Below are 24,315 nucleotides of genomic sequence, written 5' to 3'. Positions count from 1 at the left end.
TTATTTCATTTTTTAAATCACCTTTGCCTGGTCTTTGCTGATCATCCTCCTTGTACTTTTTTTGTGTGTGTGTGGTACGTGGGCCTCTCACCGTTGTGGCCTCTCCCGTTGTGGAGCACAGGCTCCGGATGCGCAGGCTCAGCGGCCATGGCTCACGGGCCCAGCCGCTCCGTGGCATGTGGGATCTTCCCAGACCAGGGCACGAACCTGTGTCCCCTGCATCAGCAGGCAGACCCCCAACCACTGCGCCACCAAGGAAGCCCCTCCTTGCACTTTTATGTTTTTCCCCGTTTTTATGCAAAGACACTCCCCACCCCAGGGCTATAGAGAGAAGTGAGTTCAGATGAAAAGAACTGTATTAAACTGCACAGCTCTACAATGGTTACATTCCTAGTGCTCCTGTAAAGATGTTACCTAGGCATGCTTTTTAGGTGATGGGAATGTTGTTTAAAAACCCATTTCTCTTGCATGTATTGGACAGGGTGCACCACTGCTGAAATAGATCTCGTGGCTGTGAGGTTAGATGCACCAGGAGTACAGCATTCAGTATAGTTGAAAAGTTTAATTCCAGCCATTGTTTAGCTAAACTATACAGTTCGAAGTCCTGAGACTTCAGAAAGAAACTAGAAAGACCAGCATTGTGGTATTTTATTGAGGAAACTAGGAAAAGGCAGTGTACTCTGAAATATCTATATAGTATGTGTGTGTTAGCTCTAAATATCTATATAGTGTGTGTGTGTTAGCTCTTAGTATCCACAGTTTCTGCATCCAGGCTCAACAAACGACAGGAAGAAAAAATTTTCCAGCAAGGGGTCCTGGAACGAATTCCCCATGGATGATGAGGGATGATGTATGTGACATTCTGAAATTTTTTCATTAAAATTGTAAGTCACGCAATTTTAACACTAATCTGGAAATTAACAATTTTATACATTTCCATAACCCAGATAGCTTGATTCATTAATTAGTTTGCCAAATATTTCTTGAAGGAATATAAGCATTAGACCTGTGGGCAGTCACTCTTCTCAGGAGGCAGAGTGTGGCAAAGCCTGGCTGGCCTTCCCAGTGTTCAAAGTAAGTAACAAGATCTGGCCGTTCAAAATGACTTGATGGATTCCAATAACAAAGATAAAGTTCACATGTAAGTTCACATATCCCCTTTTCTGTTTTTTTTTTGCTATATCTCAGGTTGATTTATTTTCAAACAATGAGGGGTAGCTGCAAATACACAAAGGGGATGCAAACTCACACCTTCCTTAACTTAGTGCTGACATTCCCACTGGATTAAAAAAATTGTTTTAAACACAAAAATTCACTAGGGCTAGTAAAAAATTTCAAGTTAAAAAAAGTTTTAATTTTCTTAAATAATCCTCATATGAACCATTCCACACTGTGGAAAAACATACAGTCTGGACACAATATCTAGCTTTCAGAACACTGGCACAGATACTTACATCTGTGTTTTATATGTGAGATGCACCATCTCTCAGACTGTAACAGGTGACAGGCCTTAAGTGCAAGAGGCTTACAGAAGAAACTTAATTTGGAAGTGTGAGCTGTGCCAGAATTCCAAACTGCTTTGAAGAGTGTTTAGAAATAGGTCTGAGAATAACTCTCCCAATTCTTTGGTCATTGCAGCTGTACTCTGTATGCACCTATTAGCAACTTAACCTGTTGAAAGAAAAAAAGCATATATTTCAAGAGTTCCCCTTTGTTAGAAGAGGGGAAGAAAGCACACGTGGGCAAGACTTGTTTCCCTTCTTTGGCAATATTGTCAAATTGGTTATCAATGTGGGTTGTTAGACTACCATTATTTTAATTAAAAAGTCCAATTGGGTTTTTAGGTTACTACGTTAATCGTACAACAGTTACACAGCCTGTTCCGGTCCAGCTAGTGATCATACATGTGGCAATTAAATATCAAAAGCACAGAACATCATCAGGCTGCTGCACACCACGGATATCAAAGAGGGTTGAGCCCATTTCAGACCCAGGCAGGCACACCAGGAATTCCTGAAAATCTTCTCTAACAACGTGACCTGAAGGAACGACCTGAGCAGATGCAAGGAGAGTCTTACCTTAGCAGACGGCGCTTCCGTCAACCTTATAAAGAGTTTATTGAGGCCTGCGGCGGGGCTGAAGGAGTAAACGAAATGACTGTCCTGGGGAGGAGATGAGAGAGAGGTGAGCGTTTCTACAGACAGACTCCAGAAACCTTAAGACTCTAACGACGGAGAAGAAAACGCAAATTTGTTTGAATTTCTTTGTAAGACAACATGCTGTGATTTCTTTACTTTTCCCTTGCGTTAAAGAGATACATTTACCTGGAAAAACAATATATAGATAAAAAATGTTCGGCATTAGAATATATCCAGCCATATACAGCATGCACATTAAAAATCTTCATAACCAGTTAATTAAATTCATCCTAAGGAGAGAATTTTATATGTGGCAAAGGAAACATATGCAACGATTCTTCAAGGGCATTTTTAATGCTAAAGAATTTACATAGCCACTAGTAGTTATCATATATTCATATTTTAAAACGTTCACAGTGGGGCTTCCCTGGTGGCGCAGTGGTTAAGAATCCGCCTGCCAATGCAGGGGACATGGCTTCGAGCCCTGGTCTGGGAAGATCCCACATGCTGCAAAGCAGCTAAGCCCGTGTGCCACAACTACTGAAGCCTGTGAGCCACGACTACTGAAGCCCGCGCACCTAGAGCCCGTGCTCCGCCACAAGAGAAGCCACTGCACCGCAACAAAAAGGAGTTCCCGCTTGCAGCAACTAGAGAAAAGCCCACGTGCAGCAACGAAGACCCAACGCAGCCAAAAATAAAATTTATAAGACAAAGTTCACAGTGAATAAATATCAAAATTATACTGTGATTACCTAAAATTAAACTAAGCATAAATACAACCAGTGTTGTTCAGTGTTCATATTTCGGTTTTTGAACCATGCACATGCATGCTTTTCTTCCTTTTTGAATTCCCTAAATTTCCTTTAAGTGAACATTTGTAATTATAATGGCATTAAAAGGCATAATATTTAGATAGGATGTTTCTTGTACCATAAGAATTTATCTTCAAAATGTTAGTTCCAAGACTTGGTAGACATAATTTAAAGCACCGATAACCAATTAAAACAATTTACGATTATGGATTATTGCCATTTCCAACAACTACAATTCACAGAAGAATTTATGTCATCTGTGCTTTTGATTAGAAGACTGTACTCAGTAATGAACTATGGAAACTCTTACCAGGAAAACAGGGAGTTGAAATTTATCATTTAAAACAACGGCTTGTACACTACACGGTCCACAGAGGCGAGCAATGACCTCTTTACCCAAAAAGTTTGCGTGGAAAATAAACAGCAGGATGCCAGAGCCTGAATTGGGGAGATATAAATAGAGATTTTAATTCCCAACCCAACAGGGCCACTTTGCAGAGCCTGAGGGAGGAGGCCAGTACCCCACCCTCGTCTGCAAGATTTGAGCAGTCCTCCAGGTGCAAAACCTGCTGGTGTTTATCTAGTGCTTTTACTTCTAGTCTGAGTAGCTACTGACAGCTCATCGACAGGCTTTTTAAATATGCTTTGTCTACAGTAAAGTTATTTTTTTTAAGTGGTATTTAAAAGTTCCTGCTGAATGTATACATGTCAATGGAAGCGAAACCTGTAGACTGTGGTTTTTGAATGTGGGTTTGAGGAATTTTCCACTGTCTTCCACATACTATTTTGCCTTTTCTGAATTTTCTTGTGGAAAAAAAAATTGGGGTAAGATTTGAAGCTTTTGAATATGCAAAATATTCTGCAAAATTCATTCTCTGAACAGAAACTGTACTTTTGATAACATAAAACAGATACATGAGTTGTTTTTTTAACATGATGTTAAAAACTTGTGAATGAAGAGACTTCATAAAAAGACCCCTAAGAACAACTGGCTTTAAAATTTGTTCTGGTTCCAGGAAAAAAAGGCACACCAGGTCCCTGGCTCTTTTATCTCCTTCCAAGCTACGTGAGGTTTGACATAGGGTTTTGCTCTCCGTTTTATGACGCAGCTTCCCTGCTTAGAGCACCGAGGATGAGAGGAGAAGAAAAGGCCCGCGGAGGACACAGAGGCTCTTCTTGTTTTCCCCTCAGCTCCACTGTGAAAATGCAGCTGTGTCCCTGTGACTGTAGAGCAGAAAAGGCAGTGGAACCTCGTCAGACAGCCTGTGGGGTTGGCTGTCTGCACAGAATATGACACAACGGACCCTAATCAAGTTCCTGGTGCATGTTTCATGGTATCAGTATGAATTGTTTCTCTTCAGTTCTTAAGAGCCACACACCCCTCAAGAGACCAAGGTCAGTGTTTGTTAAACTTGAGTGTTTGCGAGTCACCCAAGATCTCACCAAGGTGTTGGCTGAGAGTCCTGGTCTGGGTGGGGCTCTGAGAGGAGACCACACTCTTGAGTCTCGAGGGTCAGGAAAATCTACCAGGATCTCGCATCTGAGGACGACAGGGCATCTTTGGAAAAAACCACTAGTAGATGCAGACGTGCAAGTGCAAAAACAGCCGTACATAACCCAGGACTGTCCAGCTGGGTGACCGGCCAGTGCACGGACTCAGCTCACCAGCTCATGCCTGGCAGTGCAGACAGTCCACCTGGACTGTCCAGACCACAGTTCACTAAGATGTTGTGAATGGCCGCCTTTGATGGGTAGAGCTGTATTTTCTTCAAGTAAATTTCCATTAATACGTATTTTTTAAACAGGTGGGTTGCTTTTTGTTTTTTTTTAAAAATAAAACAAGCCAGAACCCAGTTTCCTACCTTTCAGGCAGAGACACTGTCACCTCCACTCTGTATACGGAGCACCCGTGTCCTGGAGGAGGGGCCGTGGCCATGGTCTCTACCTGCCAAATAGCTGTTAAGCAGAAACTAGGAAGCAGAACTGAAGTTCATCTCTTGCTACTAAACTGTACTATGGGACAAGACATTTTCATTTTTCTTTGTCTTTTTAAAAGGGCAAGACTATTAGTGATAATAAAATTCAGGGAAAATATTGATTTGGGGCTTATCATCTTGAAAGCTAAATTTTAATAAAAGTCAATTTTAATAAAAACTAGTATAATTATTAAGACTCAACTTGCATACTTTTAAAACAAGTGCTAACACGCTGCTGTGTGGACCCCTTGGGGTCACCTGGGATGATGAGTATCAGCTGCGTTTCTTTTTTTCTGCCAGAGCAGCAGTGCTATTAACTATTGTACATAATTATTACACATAATGGAATTTGTTGAGGTTTTTTATTAAAAGAATAAGAGTTCTGCCTGAAAATCAGTTTATAATGTCACATTTCAAAATGAGAGAAAACACAGGCTTACCTTCTGGTATGTTCTGTGGGATTCTGTAATTGAAATCCATTGAAAAGTCTGGGCCCTCACAGAGACGATGACATGCTATTGGGAAAACCGGTTCTAGGAGAGCAAGACGCGCTTCGAAGTAATCCTTTATTGTTTCTTCCGCTACTCTTGAAAGCCTAATAAACAAGTACAGTAAACGCTGTTAATGTTTGTGTAGGGAAGCACCACGAGCTACAACATTATCAGACTATTGAATACAGTGAGGCTTTCCCAGATCAACCTTAAGTGGGGGGTGGGGTGGGGTGGGGAGCAGCAGCCTCTCTCCTGCCTCCCTGCTCTTTTTTCTTAGCTCTCACACCTGACACATCACATGCCTGTCTGTCTGGAGGCTCCGAGTGGGCAAGTCTGTGCCCCGCTGCCGCCCCTGCCCTCTCCGTAGTGCCCGGCATGCAGACAGAGCTCCATACACACTCCCTGGATGAGTCAATTAATCAGAAATAAGAATTCTGTTGGAAAATAAATCCAAGAACGGCCACACACAGAAAAGTCTTGTTACAGTACTTAGTTTAGAAAGCAGTCAAATAAGATGATTACTGCTAATTCCAAAAGTCTTTTCAGACGACGACCCTGCTGGGAAGGTAACCAACCCACCCCATCCCAGGATGCTGTGGTTCAAGGAGTGTACAGTCCCAAGAACCCTTTCGTCACAGATGTAAAACCAAGCCTAGCGTCCCAGGAAGCCCTCAGCCTTGGGCAAAACAGGCAGGTTGGTCGCCCTGCTTGCTGGTCGCCGGTCACCGTCACCCGGGTGGGTGAATACTGCGTCGTCAGAGTCCCCAGGCACACACTCCCTTTTTGGCCTTTGCCTTTTTTGTCTCCTGTCTGAAATTTACCTTATTTTCTGCTTAGAACATGGATCCTACATCTGGAAGGGGAATAACCATCTTTCAGGTGTGAAGATCCAAGTCATGTCCTATGTTTGGTGGGTGAGGAGGAGAGGGGAAGAGTGGCTGTTCCTGCCCAATGGGCCGACCCAGGACTCTGTTACGTGAACAATGAACACCCTACCTGCATTAGCTTCTGTTCCTGAAGCTCCTGTTACGTGTTGCCAAAATAAGCAATAAAAAGCTACTAAATTACTTATATGAACTTCCAATAAAATAAAATGATTTAGAATTCATCTGAAAAAGCATGAACTTGAATGGGTAAACTGTGATAATTTCCAGACAATGTAATTATTATTCAGTCCTAAAAGGAAACGAGCTCATCAGGCCATGTCAAGATACGGAGAAAACTTAAATGCCTGTCATAAAGCAGCCAATCTGAAAAGGGCGAATACTGTATGATTCCAACCAAATGACATTCTGGAGAAGACAGGAAAAGTATCAGTGGTTTCCAGGGTTTGGGAGAGAGGAACAGGCGGAGAGCAGAGGATGTTGAGGGCAGTGAGACTACGATGTGGAAACACGTCGTTACGTTTGTCCAAACCCACAGGATGGACAACACCCAAGGGGAACCTCAGGGGAACCAGGGGCTATGGGTCATGAGCACATGTCACTGTAGGTCCATCAGCTGTAATGGACATGCCACCTGGAGAGGGTACGCACCTGTGGCGGCAGGAGGTATACGGGAATCTCTACTTTCTACCCAACTTCGTTTGGAACCTAAAACCTGCTCTAAAAAATTACCTGTTAAAATATTTAAATGGTTTTAAGAAATGTTTGGCAGCCAAGTTAAGAGCATAATTAAGATTTTAAGATGATAACTCTTAGATACTAAGTCTGACAGTTTCTAAGTCCCCAATAACTTGCAGAAAAATAATTCATACACCACTTTTAAAATTCATCATCTTCTGAGACCACAGACCCGTCAGGACTTGTACTTGACAATCTTTTTCTGAGCAGTTACACACAGGCCACTCCAACTATGTGTCCGAATAGGCACCGGACACATTCACTCAACACTTACGTCTCTAAGTGATTCTTCAGCAGGTCGTACACCAGCACATTGTTACACTGCTTTGCAAAATGCAGCGCACTGTTCTGGTGCTTTGACAGAATGTTGCAATCAGCCCCGCATTCAATGACAAGGCGGACGATGTCTGAATTTCCCCTTTTACAGGCCTGCGTCAGGAATAAAGGAATAATAATTACTTGACTGTGGTCAGTGTCCCTCTCCATGCTGAGCTGGGAGTTAGTTCTCCGTGAAGGGAGGGAAAAGAACCATTGGGGTCGGAAACTGGGAAGCGCAAGTGCTGTGGTCCTTTTCCTCAGTGAGCAGGACAGACAGGGCCGCCTAATTCAGACCGTAGTCAAACGCCTCTCCCTCCTGGGCCTCCTCCATCTCTGGCCTTTTCCGACCCTTAATGGGTGACCCCTTTCAAAGCCAAATCCGAGTTTCCCCACCTACCTCTCTCCTGAGCTTAAGATCCACGTGTAAAACACCGAAGCGTTTCCAGGTCCAGTGCATGTAAAACCTTCCATTTGTGCCGCCCGTGTTCTCTAACTTAGGAAATACGGGACCAGCCATCACCTGCAATTACTAAGTCCTGTGAATCTGACCTCTTGAAGACTGGTCAGTCTGCCCACTTCTGTCTCCACTGTCACTACTTGGGTGTAGACTACTATTATCCACTTAATTTCAAGAACCTCCCTCCAAGTCTGCAAACCAATCCATTCCCCCCACTGTAACGGGGGACATTAAAAATAAGCAATGCAGCGAAACCCAACCTTTACTCTGCTTCTGACTTTCTCCAGGCTGGCCCTTCAGATGGCTCCCCGCTGCCGTGAGGGTTAGCCCCTAGCTCCCTGGCACAGATGCAGAGAGCCTGCCCCCAACCCCCATCTCACACCGCCCCCCCCATGCTTCAAACTGTGCGAGCATCTGCTGTTTAGAATGTGCCTGGTGATTTCTCAGTAAGATGAAGTTTTAGATTCATGCTTTCACATGCAACCTGTGCTCTAAACATACTTCAGTAGAAACGCACAAGGAGAACTGAAATTCAAAAGGAGGGCTCCTGGACAAAAGAAACATTTCCATGAATCAAAAATGAAACAAACACCAGCAGTGAGCAAGGTTTAACCCCCAAGTGTGGAAGAAGGCCAAGGGAGCAGGTGACGCAGGCCTTTAGAACTGCACAGTCAAGCACAGACTCAGGACCAGGGCCCCCGCCAACTGGGGGCTCTGACCAGTCTGCCTTCCTGACTCGGGAAAGAAGGTCGGGAAGAGGTACCACAGACACACACCTTCTTGGTGAGCAGCTCACACAGCTGCACGGAGGGAGCAGGCAAGTGAGCCTCAGCCTCCACGCACGGTACAGGGTCGTAACCTGCTGTGTGGACAGCATCTCAGGCCAGAAACCTGGAGCTGCCACAGGAACATGCTGGACTGGGCGGGGTCCCCTAGAAGCAAATGCAAGACTGCTAAACAGGGAGGGGGCGCTTCAACAACCTTCCACTCAAAAAACTGTCTGCAGGGGGCTTCCCTGGTGGTGCAGTGGTTAAGAACCTGCCTGCCAACAAGTGGACACACTTTCGAGCCCTGGTCTAGGAAGATCCCACATGCCGCGGAGCAACTAAGCCCATGCGCCACAACTGCTGAGCCTGCGCTCTAGAGCCCGTGAGCCACAACTGAGCCCGCGTGCCTAGAGCCCGTGCTCTGCAACAAGAGAAGCCACGGCAGTGAGAAGCCTGCGCACCGCAATGAAGAGCAGCCCCCGCTTGCCACAACTAGAGAAACCCCGCGCGCAGCAACAAAGACCCAACGCAGCCAAAAATAAATAAATTAAAACAAACGAACAAAAAACCCCCACTGTCTGAAAACCACAATTCCAGGCACGGAAGATGAAGTCACCAGTGTGAAATAGTAATGCGTGCACATCCCTCTTCTCCGCGCCCAGGTCTGCGCAGGGCACAGCCTGCTTCCCTTCCACTCACATGTTTCATCCCTGCTGACCTGGATCTTGAGGACGTGGCTTAGCCACCTGCCAGGTCCATCCCAAGGCTGAGCTCAAATCCACACGACTGAGCCTGGTGTCCACTGTACACAAGCTCATAGCTCCCTGTGCTATTCCCACCACGTTGCTCAGCACACCGAGTAACTGCCTCTTTGCGGGTCTGTTTCTCCCACTCAGCTGCGACCTGTAGGTCCACAGACAGTCTCGTCCCCATCATACACCAGCCCCAGCAGAGCAGCAGCTGGAGACCCCAGCAGGACCATGTTGCATCTGCGGGGAGGACTGCTCCACGGGAGGCATTTACCTTCATTAGAGCCGTCTCACCATTGCTCTGCTGGACGTTTACAAAAGCTCCTGCTTCCAAAAGAATAGCCACTGTCGTTAAAAAGTTCTGTTAAAGAAAAAAAAAAAAGTAAATTTAATTCCCCAAATTCTTTACAACTAAGATATTTCTAGACGTTTTAAGATTTTTATCCACCAGGAAAAGTACTCAGGTTCTATCCCAAGCAGGATGGTGAACACGATATAAAGAGCTCCCCCGTGCAGGGTCGTGGGAAAGCTGGAGGCTGCGGGGAGTGGGCCCAGCACAGGTACCCGTACAGCCGCACACCGTCTGCCGGAAACTCCAACCTTAAGTTTAACCACTGGTTTCAGCATAAGAAACTCTGCATATCGATCTTTTAATAAGATAATATATGGGAACATTTTAATTATTAACCAAAAGGAACACTTAATTTAGATTGAAAAAGATTTTTTAAAGACCTAAGAATTAAATCAATATTAATACCTTAATCAGTTGTTCTTTTTCAATATAAATCACTTCCAACTAGATAAATGATTTTGCAAATTCAATTACAAAGTATGACTGTCAATAAAAACATATCCATTTATGACAAGTTACAGATGAACTGAACTATGAAAATTTAAAGTTACGTGACTGCAGGACCGGTACATTTCCCCACAGAGACAGACTGTCTCGGTCCCAAGACTATCGAACCAAAGCCTTCTGAGTGGCCGACCTTCTCGGCAGCATGGATGAGCGCGGTGGTCCCGTTCTTCTGCCGACCGTTCACTTTTGCCCCCTTCCTGAGGAGCAGCCTCAGCAGGTCGTCCTGCCCCCCAGCTGCTGCGAGCATCACCAGCGTCATCCCGCTTGAATCCTGTATTGGTTTTGTTTATGAAAAAACATGTCAATGTTTAATCAGAAAAATTTTAGAACTAAGTTTCATTTACTATGTTTCAATGTGAAATCACTGAAATACATTGATTTATGCATCTATGTACTTAGGTTTTTCATTAAAATACCCTAACAATCAGAAACCAATAACCTTTAGAATTTTTCCGTATGTGTCACCATAAAATTTTACAGCTTCCACGTATTAAGTTCTAAAGGCATATCAACACTCTGCATGATACAAAATGAACAGTGAACCCTGACGCCACATAAATGGCAAAGGTACTTATCTCAAAGGTCTCCTGTGTTTTAGGTAAAACAGGTGAAACGCACATATTCATTATATTCATTTGGTTGGCCCAAAGACAGAAGGCTAGAAATGACCATGAGAAGTCACACAAGTCCATTCTGTTGGTTACAAACTAAAACGAATGCTTTCTGGATGAGACAAATGTTGGCCTATGTAAATATAACCGCTGGGAAGTGAGAGTCTGAGTTCTCTAAGGATACAGAAGGAAATCCAGAAGTGGCCAACAGGACACTGATATGGTTAGTTTCTGAGAGTCCATAAAAAAATACAGAAATTAAAGAAAAGTTCTTTTAATAGAGATAAAACTACAAAAGGCTGACAAAAGATAAAAAGGTAACTGTTAGCTAAAATATTTCCAATCACTAGTTCAAGCAATCAACATATGAGAAAACCGAACAATTTGTTAAATAACATTTGATAAAACCAAATTCCAGTAGTACAAATTAATTTAGCTGTAATCTGAAAGTCTGCAAAATTTGCCTGTCTGAGTAATTGGAGGGAACACAAATATAAGAAAAATGATTCTTGGCAGTAGTACTTGAGACAGACTCAACAGGATCCACTTAAATTGAAATAAGGGGACCTCCCTGGTGGTGCAGTGGTTAAGAATCTGCCTACCAATGCAGGGAACACGGGTTTGAGCCCTGGTCCGGGAAGATCCCACAGCCAAGGAGCAACTAAGTCCGTGCGCCACAACTGCTGAGCCTGCGCTCTAGAGCCCGCTAGCCACAACTACCGAGCCCACGTGCCACAACTATTGAAGCCTGCACGCCTAGAGACCATGCTCTGCAACGAGACAAGCCACCGCAATGAGAAGCCCGCTCAGTGCAAGAGTAGCCCCCGCTCGCCGAAACTAGAGAAAAGCCCGCGTGCAGCAACGAAGACCCAATGCAGCGAAAAATAAATAAATTAGTAAATTAAAAATAAGATGGTTACACCATCTTATGTGTAAAGTATCTTCCTATTACAAAACATGTTACATGAAAAAAAAAAACACTTTTTCTAATTTTAGAAAGTGCCCTGTAGCTACTATGCTTTACTAATAAAGACCAAGCTACATAATTATTAAAATAGAAAAAAAAGGGCCTCCCTGGTGGCGCAGTGGTTGAGAGTCCGCCTGCCTATGCAGGGGACACGGGTTTGTGCCCCGCTCTGGGAGGATCCCACATGCCGCGGAGCGGCTGGGCCCGTGAGCCATGGCCACTGAGCCTGCGTGTCCGGAGCCTGTGCTCCGCAATGGGAGAGGCCACAACGGTGAGAGGCCCGCGTACCCACCCCCCCAAAAAAAGTAGAAAAAAAAACCCCATGTGATAAAATCCAATGTCCATCCCTGATAAAAACTTAAGCAGCTAAAAAAAAAAAGAAAGGAAGTTATAAAGGCTCCACAAGAAACTAACAGCAGGACAAATAAAATCTTCACACTCAGACCCTAAAGGGAAAATCCATCCCGATCAGGAACAGGATAGGATGGCTTCTGTCATCACTATTATTTAAAATGTCACCAACTTCACAAGACCAGAAAAATACTGGAAAAAGGAAGCAAAATAGTTATTTTGTAGCAGATGATCAAATTCTCTACCCAGAAAATCTAAGGCAAGTAACTTAACTATGATTAGAGGAAGAGAACTTCCCAGTGACTGGAAGACAACACAGAGAAATGACAGTTTCACCACACACGTGACAAGAGTGTGGGGGGAGAAAAGACCCTACTGACCACAGTGAGATGATTTTTCTTCCTTTGTAAAGTTTTTATTAAAACCTTATTCAGATATAATTCAGATATCATACAGTTGACTTGTTTGATGGCTTTTAGTATATTCACAGATACATGCATTGATCACCACAATCAGTTCTAGAACATTTTCATTGTCCCCAAAAGAAACTTCATGGCCCTTAGCTGTCACTTCCCACCCCACCCTCCATTTCCCCAACCTGGGCAACTACTAATCGACTTTCTCTCATATTCTGAACTTTGCATATAAAGGGAACCATATAATATGTGACTGGTTTCTTTCATTTAGCATAATGTTTTCAAAGATCATCTGTATTGAAGCACACATCGATATTTCATTTATTTTTTTTGACTAATAGTATTCCACCATATGGGATATAACACATTTTATTTATTCATGCATCAGTTGATGGGCATTTGGTTTATTTCTACTTTTTGGTTATTATATTTTTTTAAATGAATTCTTATTGGAGTACATATATTTTAATAGGTCTTTATTAGAGTATAATTGCTTCACAATGCTGTGTTAGTTTCTGTTGTACAACAAAGTGAAATCAGCTACACGTATACATATATCCCTATATCCCCTCCCTCTTGCGTCTCCCTCCCACCCTCCCTATCCCACCCCTCTAGGTGGACAGAAAGCACCGAGCTGATCTCCCTGTGCTGTGCGGCTGCTTCCCACTAGCTGTTTTACATTCCGTAGTGTATATATGTCCATGCCACTCTCTCACTTCGCCCCAGCTTCCCTCTCCCACCCCATGTCCTCAAGTTCATTATCTATGTCTACATCTTTATTCCTGACCTGGAACTAAGTTCACCAGTTCCATTTTTTTTTTTTTTAAGATTCCATACATATGTGTTAGCATACAGTATTGGTTTTTCTCTTTCTGACTTACTTCACTCTGTATGACAGACTCTAGGTCCATCCACCTCACTACAAATAACTCAATTTCGTTTCTTTTTACGGCTGAGTAATATTCCATTGTATATATGTGCCACATCTCCTTTATCCATTCATCTGTCGATGGACACTTAGGTTGTTTCCATGTTCTGGCTATTGCAAATAGAGCTGCAATGAACATTTTTGTACATAACTCTTTTTGAATTACGGTTTTCTCAAGGTAAATGCCCAGTACTTGGATTGCTGGGTCGTATGGTACTTCTATTGTTAGTTGTTTTTTTTTTTTTTTTTTTTAAGGAGAACACTGTCCCAAATGTTCGGACCTAACAGTCCAGCGCAGTTTTCATCAGCTCTCCATTTTTTTTTTTTTGCGGTATGGGGGCCTCTAGCTGCTGGGGCCTCTCCCATTGCGGAGCACAGGCTCCGGACGCACAGGCTCAGCGGCCATGGCTCACGGGCCCAGCCGCTCCGCGGCATGTGGGATCTTCCCGGACCGGGGCACAAACCCGTGTCCCCTGCATCGGCAGGCGGACTCCCAACCACTGCGCCACCAGGGAAGCCCCTATTGTTAGTTTTTTAAGGAACCTCCATACTGTTCTCCATAGTGGCTGTATCAATTTACATTCCCACCAACAGTGCAGGAGGGTTCCCTTTTCTCCACACCCTCTCCAGCATTTACTGTTTCTAGATTTTTTGATAATGGCCATTCTGACCGGCATGAGGTGATACCTCATTGTAGTGTGTGTGTGTGTGGCCGGGGGGTGGGGGTACACGGGCCTCTCACTGTTGCGGCCTCTCCCGTTGCGGAGCACAGGCTCCAGAAACGCAGGCTCAGTGGCCATGGCTCACGGGCCCAGCCGCTCCACGGCATGTGGGATCTTCCCGGACCGGGGCACGAACCCATGTCCCCTGCATCGGCAGGCGGACTCTCAACCACTGCGCCACCAGGGAAGCCCCTCATTGTAGTTTTGATTTGCACTTCTCTAATAATTAGTAATATTGAGCATCTTTTCACATGCCTCTTGGCCATCTGTATGTCTTCCTTGGTGAAATGTCTATTTAGGTCTTCCACCTTTTTTTTAAAAAATTTATTTATTTAATTAATTTTTTTGGCTGCATTGGGTCTTCGTGGTCTTCGTTGCTGTGTGCGGGCTTTCTCTAGTTGCGGCAAGCTGGGGCTACTCTTCGTTGCAGTGAGTGGGCTTTTCATTGCGGTGGCTTCTCTTGTTGCAGAGCATGGGCTCTAGGCGCACAGGCTTCAGTAGTTGTGGCATGTGGGCTCAGTAGTTGTGGCTTGCGGGCTCTAGAGTGCAGGCTCAGTAGTTGTGGCGCACGGGCTTAGTTGCTCCACTGCATGTGGACCAGGGCTTGAAACCGTGTCCCCTGCATTGGCAGGTGGATTCTTAACCACTGCGCCACCAGGGAAGCCCTGTAATTTTCTACGTTATACATTTCTAGAATGTTTGAGTCCTATGAAGTGAACATGTATCACTTTTATAGTTAGGAAAAGAAAGAATAAAACTGAATTATTTTAAAAGAGTTCCTTTCCATCTTCCTTTCATGAGATTTTTACAAAGACACTTTACCTCTTGGTCCAGGTTATATTCTTCACTTGAATTAAGTGCAACCTTCACAGTAATATAATCCCCGTTTTTCACAGCATCCCTCAATAAACCTAAAATGAAAGGAAAGATAAGTTAGGTTTAAATACCTAGATTCATGAGGGGGATCCCCGTAATTCCAGAACTACTCACTGCTTGGAATTGCTTCTGCTGTTGTAAAATTCTCATCTTCCCCATCAAGATGTTTTTGAAAATCCTCTAATTTCATCCATTCCAACTGCAAATCCATGCCGAAACTCAAAATCTGTTGTCTGCCATCTGGAACACAGAAGAGCCTTATTAAGATACATTTTGCTAGACTATAAAAAAAATACAATGCTGTTTTATTAAATATATGGTGCCCTAATCAGAATGTTACACACACTTTGAACATACATCACTATGTAACCGAGTCTCTAGTTAAATTTCTGATTTTCTTTGGGAGAAGTAACATGAATTACCCAGTTTTAGAGGTCACACACGAAAAGGCATCAAGACAAATAGGTATACTATTAACTGTAAAATAATAACATATGAATTTTGGAAGCTGAAAGGAAGCAAGAAATGAAGGATTCAGTAGAGGAAGCTCTAACATTTCTTTCTTCGGCCATTCTTCTTGGACAGACGGTCAGCCCTCCTCATCCGGAAGATCCAGATGCAGAGTGTCAGCTGCACTGCGCCACCTTACAGGAGGGGCAGCTCTACACTGCTCCCCACCTCCACGTACGTACAGGCGTTCTGAACGCAGAGACCAGACCCGTGAGTCTGCCTGCGGCCATGTCGCACTCGCTGGGCTTCTCCCCCTGGAAGCGCCGCCATGACGCCCCCAGCGCCCTGCGCTCCGAGCCAACCCCTGCACGCACGAAGCCAGCGCTCATTCCCACCCTCATGTGTCTGGTCCACCGACTCGTCAACACCAGGGCTGAAAACATTCATTCTCTACGGGCAGTGCACTGGAGGGGATCTGGAGATAATTCAACATGACCGCACTGGTTTAAAAAGTGAAAAGCACATCAAATATTTGATGGTAAGAGATAAAGGATTTAAACACAGATGGCCAGCAGGCACATGAAAAGATGCTCAACACTGCTAATTTTCAGAGAAATGCAAATCAAAACTACAATGAGGTGTCACCACAGAATGGTCAGAATGGTCATCCTCAAAAAGTCTACAAACAATAAACGCTGGAGAGGGTGTGAAGGGAAGAGGACCCGCCTACACGGCTGGTGGGAATGTAAGCTGGTGCAGCCACAATGGAGAAGAGTACGGAGGTTCCTCAGACAACCAAAAATAGGGACTTCCCTGGTGATCCAGTGGGTAAAACTCCGAACTCCCAATGCAGGAGGCCTGGGTTTGATCCCTGGTCAGGGAACTAGAACCCACGTGCCGCAACTAAAAGATCCCTCAAGCGGCAACGAGATCCCACACGTGGCAACAGAGATCCCGTGTGCTGTAACTAAGACCAGGACCAGCCAAAAAATAGAAAAAAAAAAAAACCACTAAAAATAGAGCTACCGTATAATCCAGCAATCCCACTCCTGCACATATATTCAGAAAAGACGAAAACTCTAATTTGAAAGAATACACGTACCCCTATGTTCATAGGAGCCCTAGTTAAATAGCCAAAACATGGAAGCAACCTAAACATCGACAGATGAATGGATAAAGAAAATGTGGGGGCTTCCCTGGTGGCGCAGTGGTTGAGAATCTGCCTGCTAATGCAGGGGACACGGGTTCGAGCCCTGGTCCGGGAAGATCCCACATGCCGTGGAGCAACTAGGCCCGTGAACCACAACTACTGAGCTTGCGCGTCTGGAGCCTGTGCTCCGCAACAAAAGAGGCCGCGATAGTGAGAGGCCTGCGCACCGCAATGAAGAGTGGCCCCCACTTGCCACAACTAGAGAAAGCCCTCGCACAGAAACGAAGACCCAACACAGCCAAAAATAAATAAATAAACAAATGTGGGGTTAAAAAAAAGAAAATGTGGTACATATGTACAATGGAATATTACTCAGCCATAAAAAAGAATGAAATAATGCCATTTGCGGCAACATGGATGGGCCTAGAGATTATAATACTAAGTGAAGTAAATCAGAGAAAGACATATATCATATGATATCACTTATATGTGGAATCTAAAAAAAATGATACAGGGCTTCCCTGGTGGCACAGTGGCTGTGAGTCCTCCTGCCGATGCAGGGGACGCGGGTTTTGTGCTCTGGTCCGGGAAGATCCCACATGCCGTCAAGCGGCTGGGCCCGTGAACCATGGTCGCTGAGCCTGCGCGTCTGGAGCCTGTGCTCCGCAACGGGAGAGGCCACAACAGTGAGAGGCCCACGTACCGCAAAAAAAAAAAAAAAAAAAAAAAAAAAAAAGATACAAATGAACTTACTGACAAAAGAGAAACAGACTCACAGACACAGAAAACAAACTGATGGTTGTCAAAGGGGAAAGGAGGGGAGGGATAAACTAGGAGTTTGGGATTAAAAGATACAAGCCACTATGTGTAAAACAGATAAACAACAAGGACCTACTACTGTACAGCACAGGGAACCATATTCAGTATCTTGTAACAACCTATAATGGAGAAGAATCTGAAAAAGAATATATATATGTATAACTGAACCACTTTGCTGTATACCTGAAACTAACTCAACACTGTAAATCAACTATACTTCAAAAAAAAAAAAGTTAAAGGATTTAAAAGCGTCCCATCACAGAAACAGCACAGGCTTTGTTTCTTTGCTCCGCGTTACATGCATGGCTCTGAGTAAGTCACATATACGCTTGCTGTACCTCACTTCCTGAATAACAACCGTAGTGGACACAGTAAAAGCAGCTAACGTTCAGAAAGGAGTGTCAAACTCATGAATCAATACATTCAATCCATACCCAATAATCTGTGAGGGAGATGCGTCCTGGATAAGGAAAGCCGTGTCTGCACTGACATGTATCGAGTCCTCAGCTGGGTCCCCCACTCCAGGGCAACGACACAGGGAGATGGGGAAGCAGCACAGACCAGGGCTCCCTGAACTGAGACACCACCTCCAGCTTACACAGCTACAGCAGCCGGAAGGGTTACGTGGCAGCTCAGCCAACCAGTTTAAATCCTATGTTCACTCTGTTTATTCCTACCAAGTACTGGACCTTGACTCAACATCTGGCAGTTTTAACTTTTCCTATATTTTAAATAAAAAATTAGACATATACTAAATAATGTATGTTACAAGGTGAGCGTCTGTGAACGCAGCACTTACCTGAACACAGCACCAGTGCAGGACATGGTCTGTTCCCGTCTGCCCCTCCCCACCCCAAACACAGCACTCAGTCTGTCATTCTTTCTTTTTAAAAAGTCTTGCCAAGGGCCTTCCCTAGTGACGCAGTAGTTGAGAATCCGCCTGCCAATGCAGGGGACACGGGTTCGAGCCCTGGTCCGGGAAGATCCCACATGCCGCGGAGCAGCTAAGCCCATGTGCCACAACTACTGAGCCTGCGCGCCACAACTACTGAGCCTGCGCGCCACAACTACTGAAGCCTGTGCACCTAGAGCCCATGCTCCGCAACAAGAGAATCCACCTCAATGAGAAGCCCGTGCACCACAACGAAGAGTGACCCCCGCTCACTGCAACTAGAGAAAGCCCACACGTAGCAACAAAGACCCAACGTAGCCAAAAAAAAAAAAAAAAGCCTCGCCAAAATATGTGTATCATAAAAAAATGTCCCGTTAGTTTTGCTTTTTCTCAGGTTTATAAAAACTGGTATCTGTGATAGCTAATTTTATGTGTCAACTTGACAGGGCTAAGGAATGCCCAGAGAGGTGGTAAAACATTATTTGTGGCTGTGTGGGTGTTTTTGGAAGAGATTAGCATTTGAATCAATAGACTAAGTTAAGGAAGAGCTGCCCTCATCGCATGGTGGATGGAGGGAGACGCCTCTCTTTTTTGAGCTGGGCCATCCGCCCACCTTCTCCTGCTCTGAGACCTCCCCACGATGTGTCACCACCAGTCAACCTGTCTGGTTCTTAGATCTGCAAGCATCCGATTCTCAGGCTGCTGCTCTGGCGACTTGCTAATCTACCTTCCCTGTGCCAAGTCAGCATGTACCTCCTACTACAGTTTTATAGAGTAAGTCTGATTTCTACATACATTATACCATCTGATAACAGCTTTTTTGTGGGGTGGGGGACACGGGGCTTCCTTTCCAATGCTCACGTTTTTCATTTTCATCGTCTTACTGTGCTGGGTGGACCTTAATATAATTTGAATGAAAGCTGGGATAGAAGGCACCCTTGTATTTTTTTTTGGCTGCACCATGCAGCATGCAGGACCTTAGAACCCCGAGGAGGAATTGAACCCGTGCCCCTTGCAGTGGAGGCTTGGGAGACCAAACCACTGGACCACCAGATAAGTCCCTTGTTCCTGATTTAAAAGAAATGTTCCCAATTTTCCATCATTACAAAAGATGTTTGCCAAAGGCTTTATGTTCTTTACTGATAGACAAAGCTCCCTTGCTAGGCTTTATTTTCTAAAAATCAAGAAGATTATTAAATCAATTTACCTGTACCAACTGAATTCCTAGGGAACACCCACCTTGATCATAAGAGGTTATGTGTTTACAAGTGGCTGGATTCAGTCTGCTCCTGTTTCACTTGAGTTTCTACATCTGAGCTCGTCAGTAAGTGGAGCCTGCCCTGTCCTTTCCCCTCCTTGAACAGGTGTGTCTGGTTTGGGGGCTGAAGTGACGATGGGCTCCCAGAACCACATGGTTCCGGGAAGACTTCTTTGTAAGTGTGATGAACTCTTGCATATGAAACCATCTGTGCCTGGTGTTAAATTTGTAAGACTATTTTAAATTACTATTTCACATTCTTTAACAGTAATAAGACTATCCAATTTTTGTATTTCTTTTTGGGTCAGTTTTGTTAAACTGTATCTTTCCAGGAATTTCCCATTTCAATCAGTTTTCAAATCTATGGTAAGAAAATGCTCACAGAATTTTTATCTTTTTAATCTGGACGCCATCTATAATCACGTCTCTTTTTTCCCTGGAAATACTGTTTAAGTCTTCATTCTTTTTTCCCTTAAACTAACAGTGCCCCGGGCTGCTCTATTCTATTAGTCTTTCAATGAACCAGCTTCTAGGCTTTACCAACGCTCCACTGTGGGAGAAGGTCCGAGGTGCTCACCGCCCACACCCCGGCCAGGAGGGGGCCCCTCACATCCTCCCCGGTCCTTGGGCTGTATGTTGTGCCCACTGTTCCCACAGTGAAAACAGTGTCAAGGACACAGCCTGGAGAGCATAAAAGCTGCTAAGACCACCTGGGCTGAACTAAGGCCTCTTGGTAAACTGTTAAGATTCTGCTGGGCAGGCGTGAGGTCTACTCATCCTGCGGCCCCCAAGACGGGCCTCCCGGAAGTCCCCTGCCAGTGCAGCCTGCCACCTCGCCATCTAGGGTGGCTGCCTCTTTCCTGGGTCTCTCCCTGCCCTCTGTGAACGGGGCTAGTTTCAGGTTTCACCCAGGAGCTCCCCAGGTGGCTGGACCAACACCTACAGGACCCAGTCTTTATTGCTTGGTATCTCAACAGCTGTGCTGCTATTTGGTATTTGCCCTCTGGGCAACCCACTGCCCCCACCCCCGCGCCCCAAGGCACTGTCCCGGTGTCCTGCAAGCTCGGCAACAGCAACGTGCCAGAGGCCTGTCTTGTCTGTATCCCAGAGCCTCGTTGCTCTGTAGTAACAGGGCCCCCAAGCTACCCGCTCTGCCATATTTCCCAAATATTTCAGAACTTCTCTTCAACTGTTTCACGAGTTATACAGAAATTTATCAGATTAACCTCTTTTGTTTATTCTGTGCTATCCCTTTATTACTCTTTTCCACAGCTACTGTCCTATGTACTCTATACACGGCCTTCTCCTCCTCAGCTGATTCCGGCATCCTCAGGATAGCACTTACAATCTAACCTCATTTAGTAAGTGTTATTTACTGCAAAGTTAGAAGGGAAGAATACAAATAAGTTTGTATTTGATAGTTTTCTGAAAGAAATCTAGTAAGATATACCATCAGACTGCTTGGCAAGAGTAGGTAAGGCAGCAAACCAGAAATCTGTATCATTTCTAAATGTGCTGAGCACACTAGATCAATTTTTGATCAATTCAGAAATCACAGAATAATCTAAGTCTTCAATATAAAATGTTATTTACTCAGGAGACTCAAATGGTTTTCTGCTCCATCCTGAGATCAGAATGACCGTGGGAGAGGAGAGGAAGGTGAGGGAGACGGCTCAGCGCACAGAACAGAGGACGCTCCGCAGAACGACTATGGACACACCTACCAGAATTCTCGTCCGCTTGGGATGTACTGTCCACAACCTCTTGACCACCATCTGCAGCTATATATGCCCATGTATCGGTCTCGTCTCTCGTGTTTCTCCTTTCTGTAAGTAACGGCTTGTTGTCCTTGGTCTTGTGCTCTTCTGTGACTTTACAGTCTGGTGGTACCTCTTCTCTTTTCCGATTACTCTCAGGAAAATCATTTTTTTCTTCTGGAGTTAACTTAAATAAATCAAATGCACTTCTGATTTCCTTAAATGCTAGTGGAAAAAATAAATTGATAAATGAGTCACAAATTTCTGTTGTAATCAAAAGAAAATCTGGGTTAGTGTTAAAAAAAAACAGATATTTTCCTAATTCTTACTAATATCTGCCTTGGTTAGAAAGTCTGGTCAGGTTGACTATCGCAGCCATGAAGTTCTTTCCCTTCATCTTTCTACTGGCTGCTCCATATTCAGAAAGGACGTCCAAAGTGAATGGTTATTCTTCTGGGGCTCTGAACCACTCCCAGTTCTGACAAAGGCCACTGCAGACAGCGAGCCTCAGAATAACCCTAGTCACACCACCAACTGTCCTTCTGCTGAGACAACTGCCTCCAGTTGTATCCCGAAGGTAACCTTGGATAAAAAGGACTTCTGGTGGAGAGTGGGAGGGGTGGAGGGGTGGAGGGGTGTCAGCACGCTGACTGTGGCCTGGCAACACTGCACCTGACGCCTGTGGAAATCCACTCGCTTTTAACTAAAGATATGAGAAAAACTCTATTATAAACTCTGGGTACACAGTGGATAGGTTTGTTTACTCAATTCTTTCATGTTAAATAGGGACACCTTCTCAGTAGCACTCTTAAGTCACTTCTCATTTATCTTCCTCAAGAACTGCACAGCCTTGTTTCCAATAGTTTAAACACCTGTGATAAACTACAGTTTGCTAAGAGTACAGGTTCTCTGGTTAATGACCAAAATGCTGTGGCCAGCGGAAAAGCATTATTAAATATGAGTGCAGTCCTTACCAACACAAATTGAACCTTTTTTTTTTTCAATAAAAAAGCTAGTCCAAAAAAGGCTCTCACTCGATAAAGATTTACTGTTTCCAAATCACAGTGAAAGGAACTTAAGTAATTTACCAATTTTGTTTTCTCCTATGTGCCTTAAAGATACCTCACTAAAAACTAGTACCTGGGAACTTCCCTGGTGGTCCAGCGGTTAAGATTTCACGCTACCAACGCAAGGGGCCCAGGTCTGATCCCTGGTCAGCGAACTAGATCTCGCATGCTGCAACTAAGAGCCTGCATGCCACAACTAAAGATCCTGCGTGCTGCAACTAAGACCCAGTGCATCAAAAAAAAAAAAAAAAAAAAAAAGACATACTTAAAAAAAACAAAGGTATCTGACACCAGAGAATGACATATGCAGAAGGTAATACTGTATAGTGACAGTACTGAGGTTGATTGTTAGACATATTTAAACTCGCAGTATTAACTGGTGACATCCTAATTATTTATATAGAACATTGGTCCAATAACAAAAATACAGAACAGCCGCTAGAAATTTATCTCATTCAATGTTCAGAGATAAAAGGGTTAACCATTCTTTCCATTATTTTCTGCAGATAAGTCCTTTTTTCTCATATTTAAATCTGATGGCAACTGAATTCTGGCACTTTTCCAAGCTACTGTATGAAGAGGATGCTGAAGGCCATCACACCACAGCATACTGCAGCGTAAGGACTCCCACGTTCACCAATTCTGGCACACTTCCAGAGTATACCCAACAACCCAGCTTTATTTCTGTCCAGGAGGCTGGGTGCCAAGCATCAGATATAAGCACAGGTACACATAAGCAGCAAGATTATGGTCAACAGACTCTGAAACTTGAAAATGGAAGACACAGTGAGGCCTGTGAGGCCACATCACCCTACCAGGCCTGGGTCGGAAGCAGACAGGTTTCAGGTTCAGGGATACTGAAAATCAGACTCCCTGGAGTGCCCTCATGAACTTAACGAATGAATAATCATTTAAGACTGAACATTCACAGTAAAAATGTACCTGAAACTGACAGATAAGATACTGGACGAAGAAAAAGTTATTAACCAGTTCTAATCTTACAATATTTTGAATCTCCAATCACTCTCTGAAGACTAGATGCTTAAAGCTGTTACATCTCTGTGAACAGGTACAGTCTTTACACTACACTCACCTGCACACGACCCATCAAAGCCCCACTGCTCCTTCCCAGAGTCCCTCAGCTGGAGGCTTACTGCCAAGTCTAAACTGAGGCCTAGAACCCAAACCCACTTTTAATATTACCTCAGTTACACACAGCTTTTGGGAGAAAACCCACAGGAAATCATCCATCTCTTAGAAATCACTGCCTCCACGAGAACATGTGTTCCAAGTACTTTCTGGTGTGTGAACTAAAATATCCAGTTTTATTCAAACACTGTCATGGTGAATGTCTTATAAAGTACTTGTTCCAGTACTAATATGCACTATGGATCCTTTTTTAAAAAATATTTATTTATTTATTTATTCACTATGGATTCTTAATTGAGCTATATGTTGATGTGATCAAATGTACATTCATTATATTTATACAAATGACACAGAGCTAAATATATAAATAAATATATTAAACAGTAGTTTACCTCAGCATCTACTATAAGAGATACTTATTTACTTTTCTGTCATAACGAATCTCATATCTCTCTAAAGATAATGTATTCCCAACCTGAAACTAAAACAACATTGTAAATTGACTATACTTCAATTAAAAAAATAAATAAATAAAAATAATATATTCTATCTCATACCCCAAAGGAAAAAGAACAAGGTGAACAGAAGGGGGGAGCTAATTATATTAATAATATAAATTATTATGCAATTAAGATAACTGGTAAACAAAAAGTAGCATAAGGTTCTAAATTCCCCGGTGAACGTATTTTCTAGCTCTATGACCTTGCAGCTTA

At 43.9% G+C, this 24,315-nt stretch overlaps 1 protein-coding gene and 1 pseudogene across 4 annotated transcripts in view; both read right to left on the bottom strand.

The window, feature by feature from the left end:
• Window positions 1-911: 911 nt before the first annotated feature.
• MPHOSPH8 (M-phase phosphoprotein 8) overlaps window positions 912-24,315 on the bottom strand; it is a 58,845-nt gene continuing 35,441 nt past the window's right edge. For 2 of the 4 annotated variants that reach the window (XM_060080044.1, XM_060080045.1), the window contains exons 5-14: window positions 21,354-21,611; window positions 15,175-15,300; window positions 15,007-15,095; window positions 10,320-10,460; window positions 9,605-9,691; window positions 7,314-7,468; window positions 5,367-5,521; window positions 3,261-3,388; window positions 2,079-2,162; window positions 912-1,671 (exon numbers count right to left, since the gene is read on the bottom strand). In XM_060080044.1, the coding sequence (XP_059936027.1) occupies window positions 1,630-1,671; window positions 2,079-2,162; window positions 3,261-3,388; window positions 5,367-5,521; window positions 7,314-7,468; window positions 9,605-9,691; window positions 10,320-10,460; window positions 15,007-15,095; window positions 15,175-15,300; window positions 21,354-21,611 (1,265 nt within the window). In that variant the 3' untranslated portion in view covers window positions 912-1,629. Of the gene's footprint in view, window positions 1,672-1,719; window positions 2,163-3,260; window positions 3,389-5,366; window positions 5,522-7,313; window positions 7,469-9,604; window positions 9,692-10,319; window positions 10,461-15,006; window positions 15,096-15,174; window positions 15,301-21,353; window positions 21,612-24,315 lie in introns of those variants that run through there. The other 2 variants (XM_060080042.1, XM_060080041.1) reach the window with 2 other exon arrangements.
• On the bottom strand, window positions 22,946-23,561 carry LOC132477575 (protein kish-A-like; annotated as a pseudogene).

The sequence above is a fragment of the Mesoplodon densirostris genome, chromosome 17 (assembly GCF_025265405.1).
Source record: "Mesoplodon densirostris isolate mMesDen1 chromosome 17, mMesDen1 primary haplotype, whole genome shotgun sequence".
In the NCBI taxonomy this organism is placed as follows: domain Eukaryota; kingdom Metazoa; phylum Chordata; class Mammalia; order Artiodactyla; family Ziphiidae; genus Mesoplodon; species Mesoplodon densirostris.
This window is presented reverse-complemented; position numbering and strand designations above follow the sequence as displayed.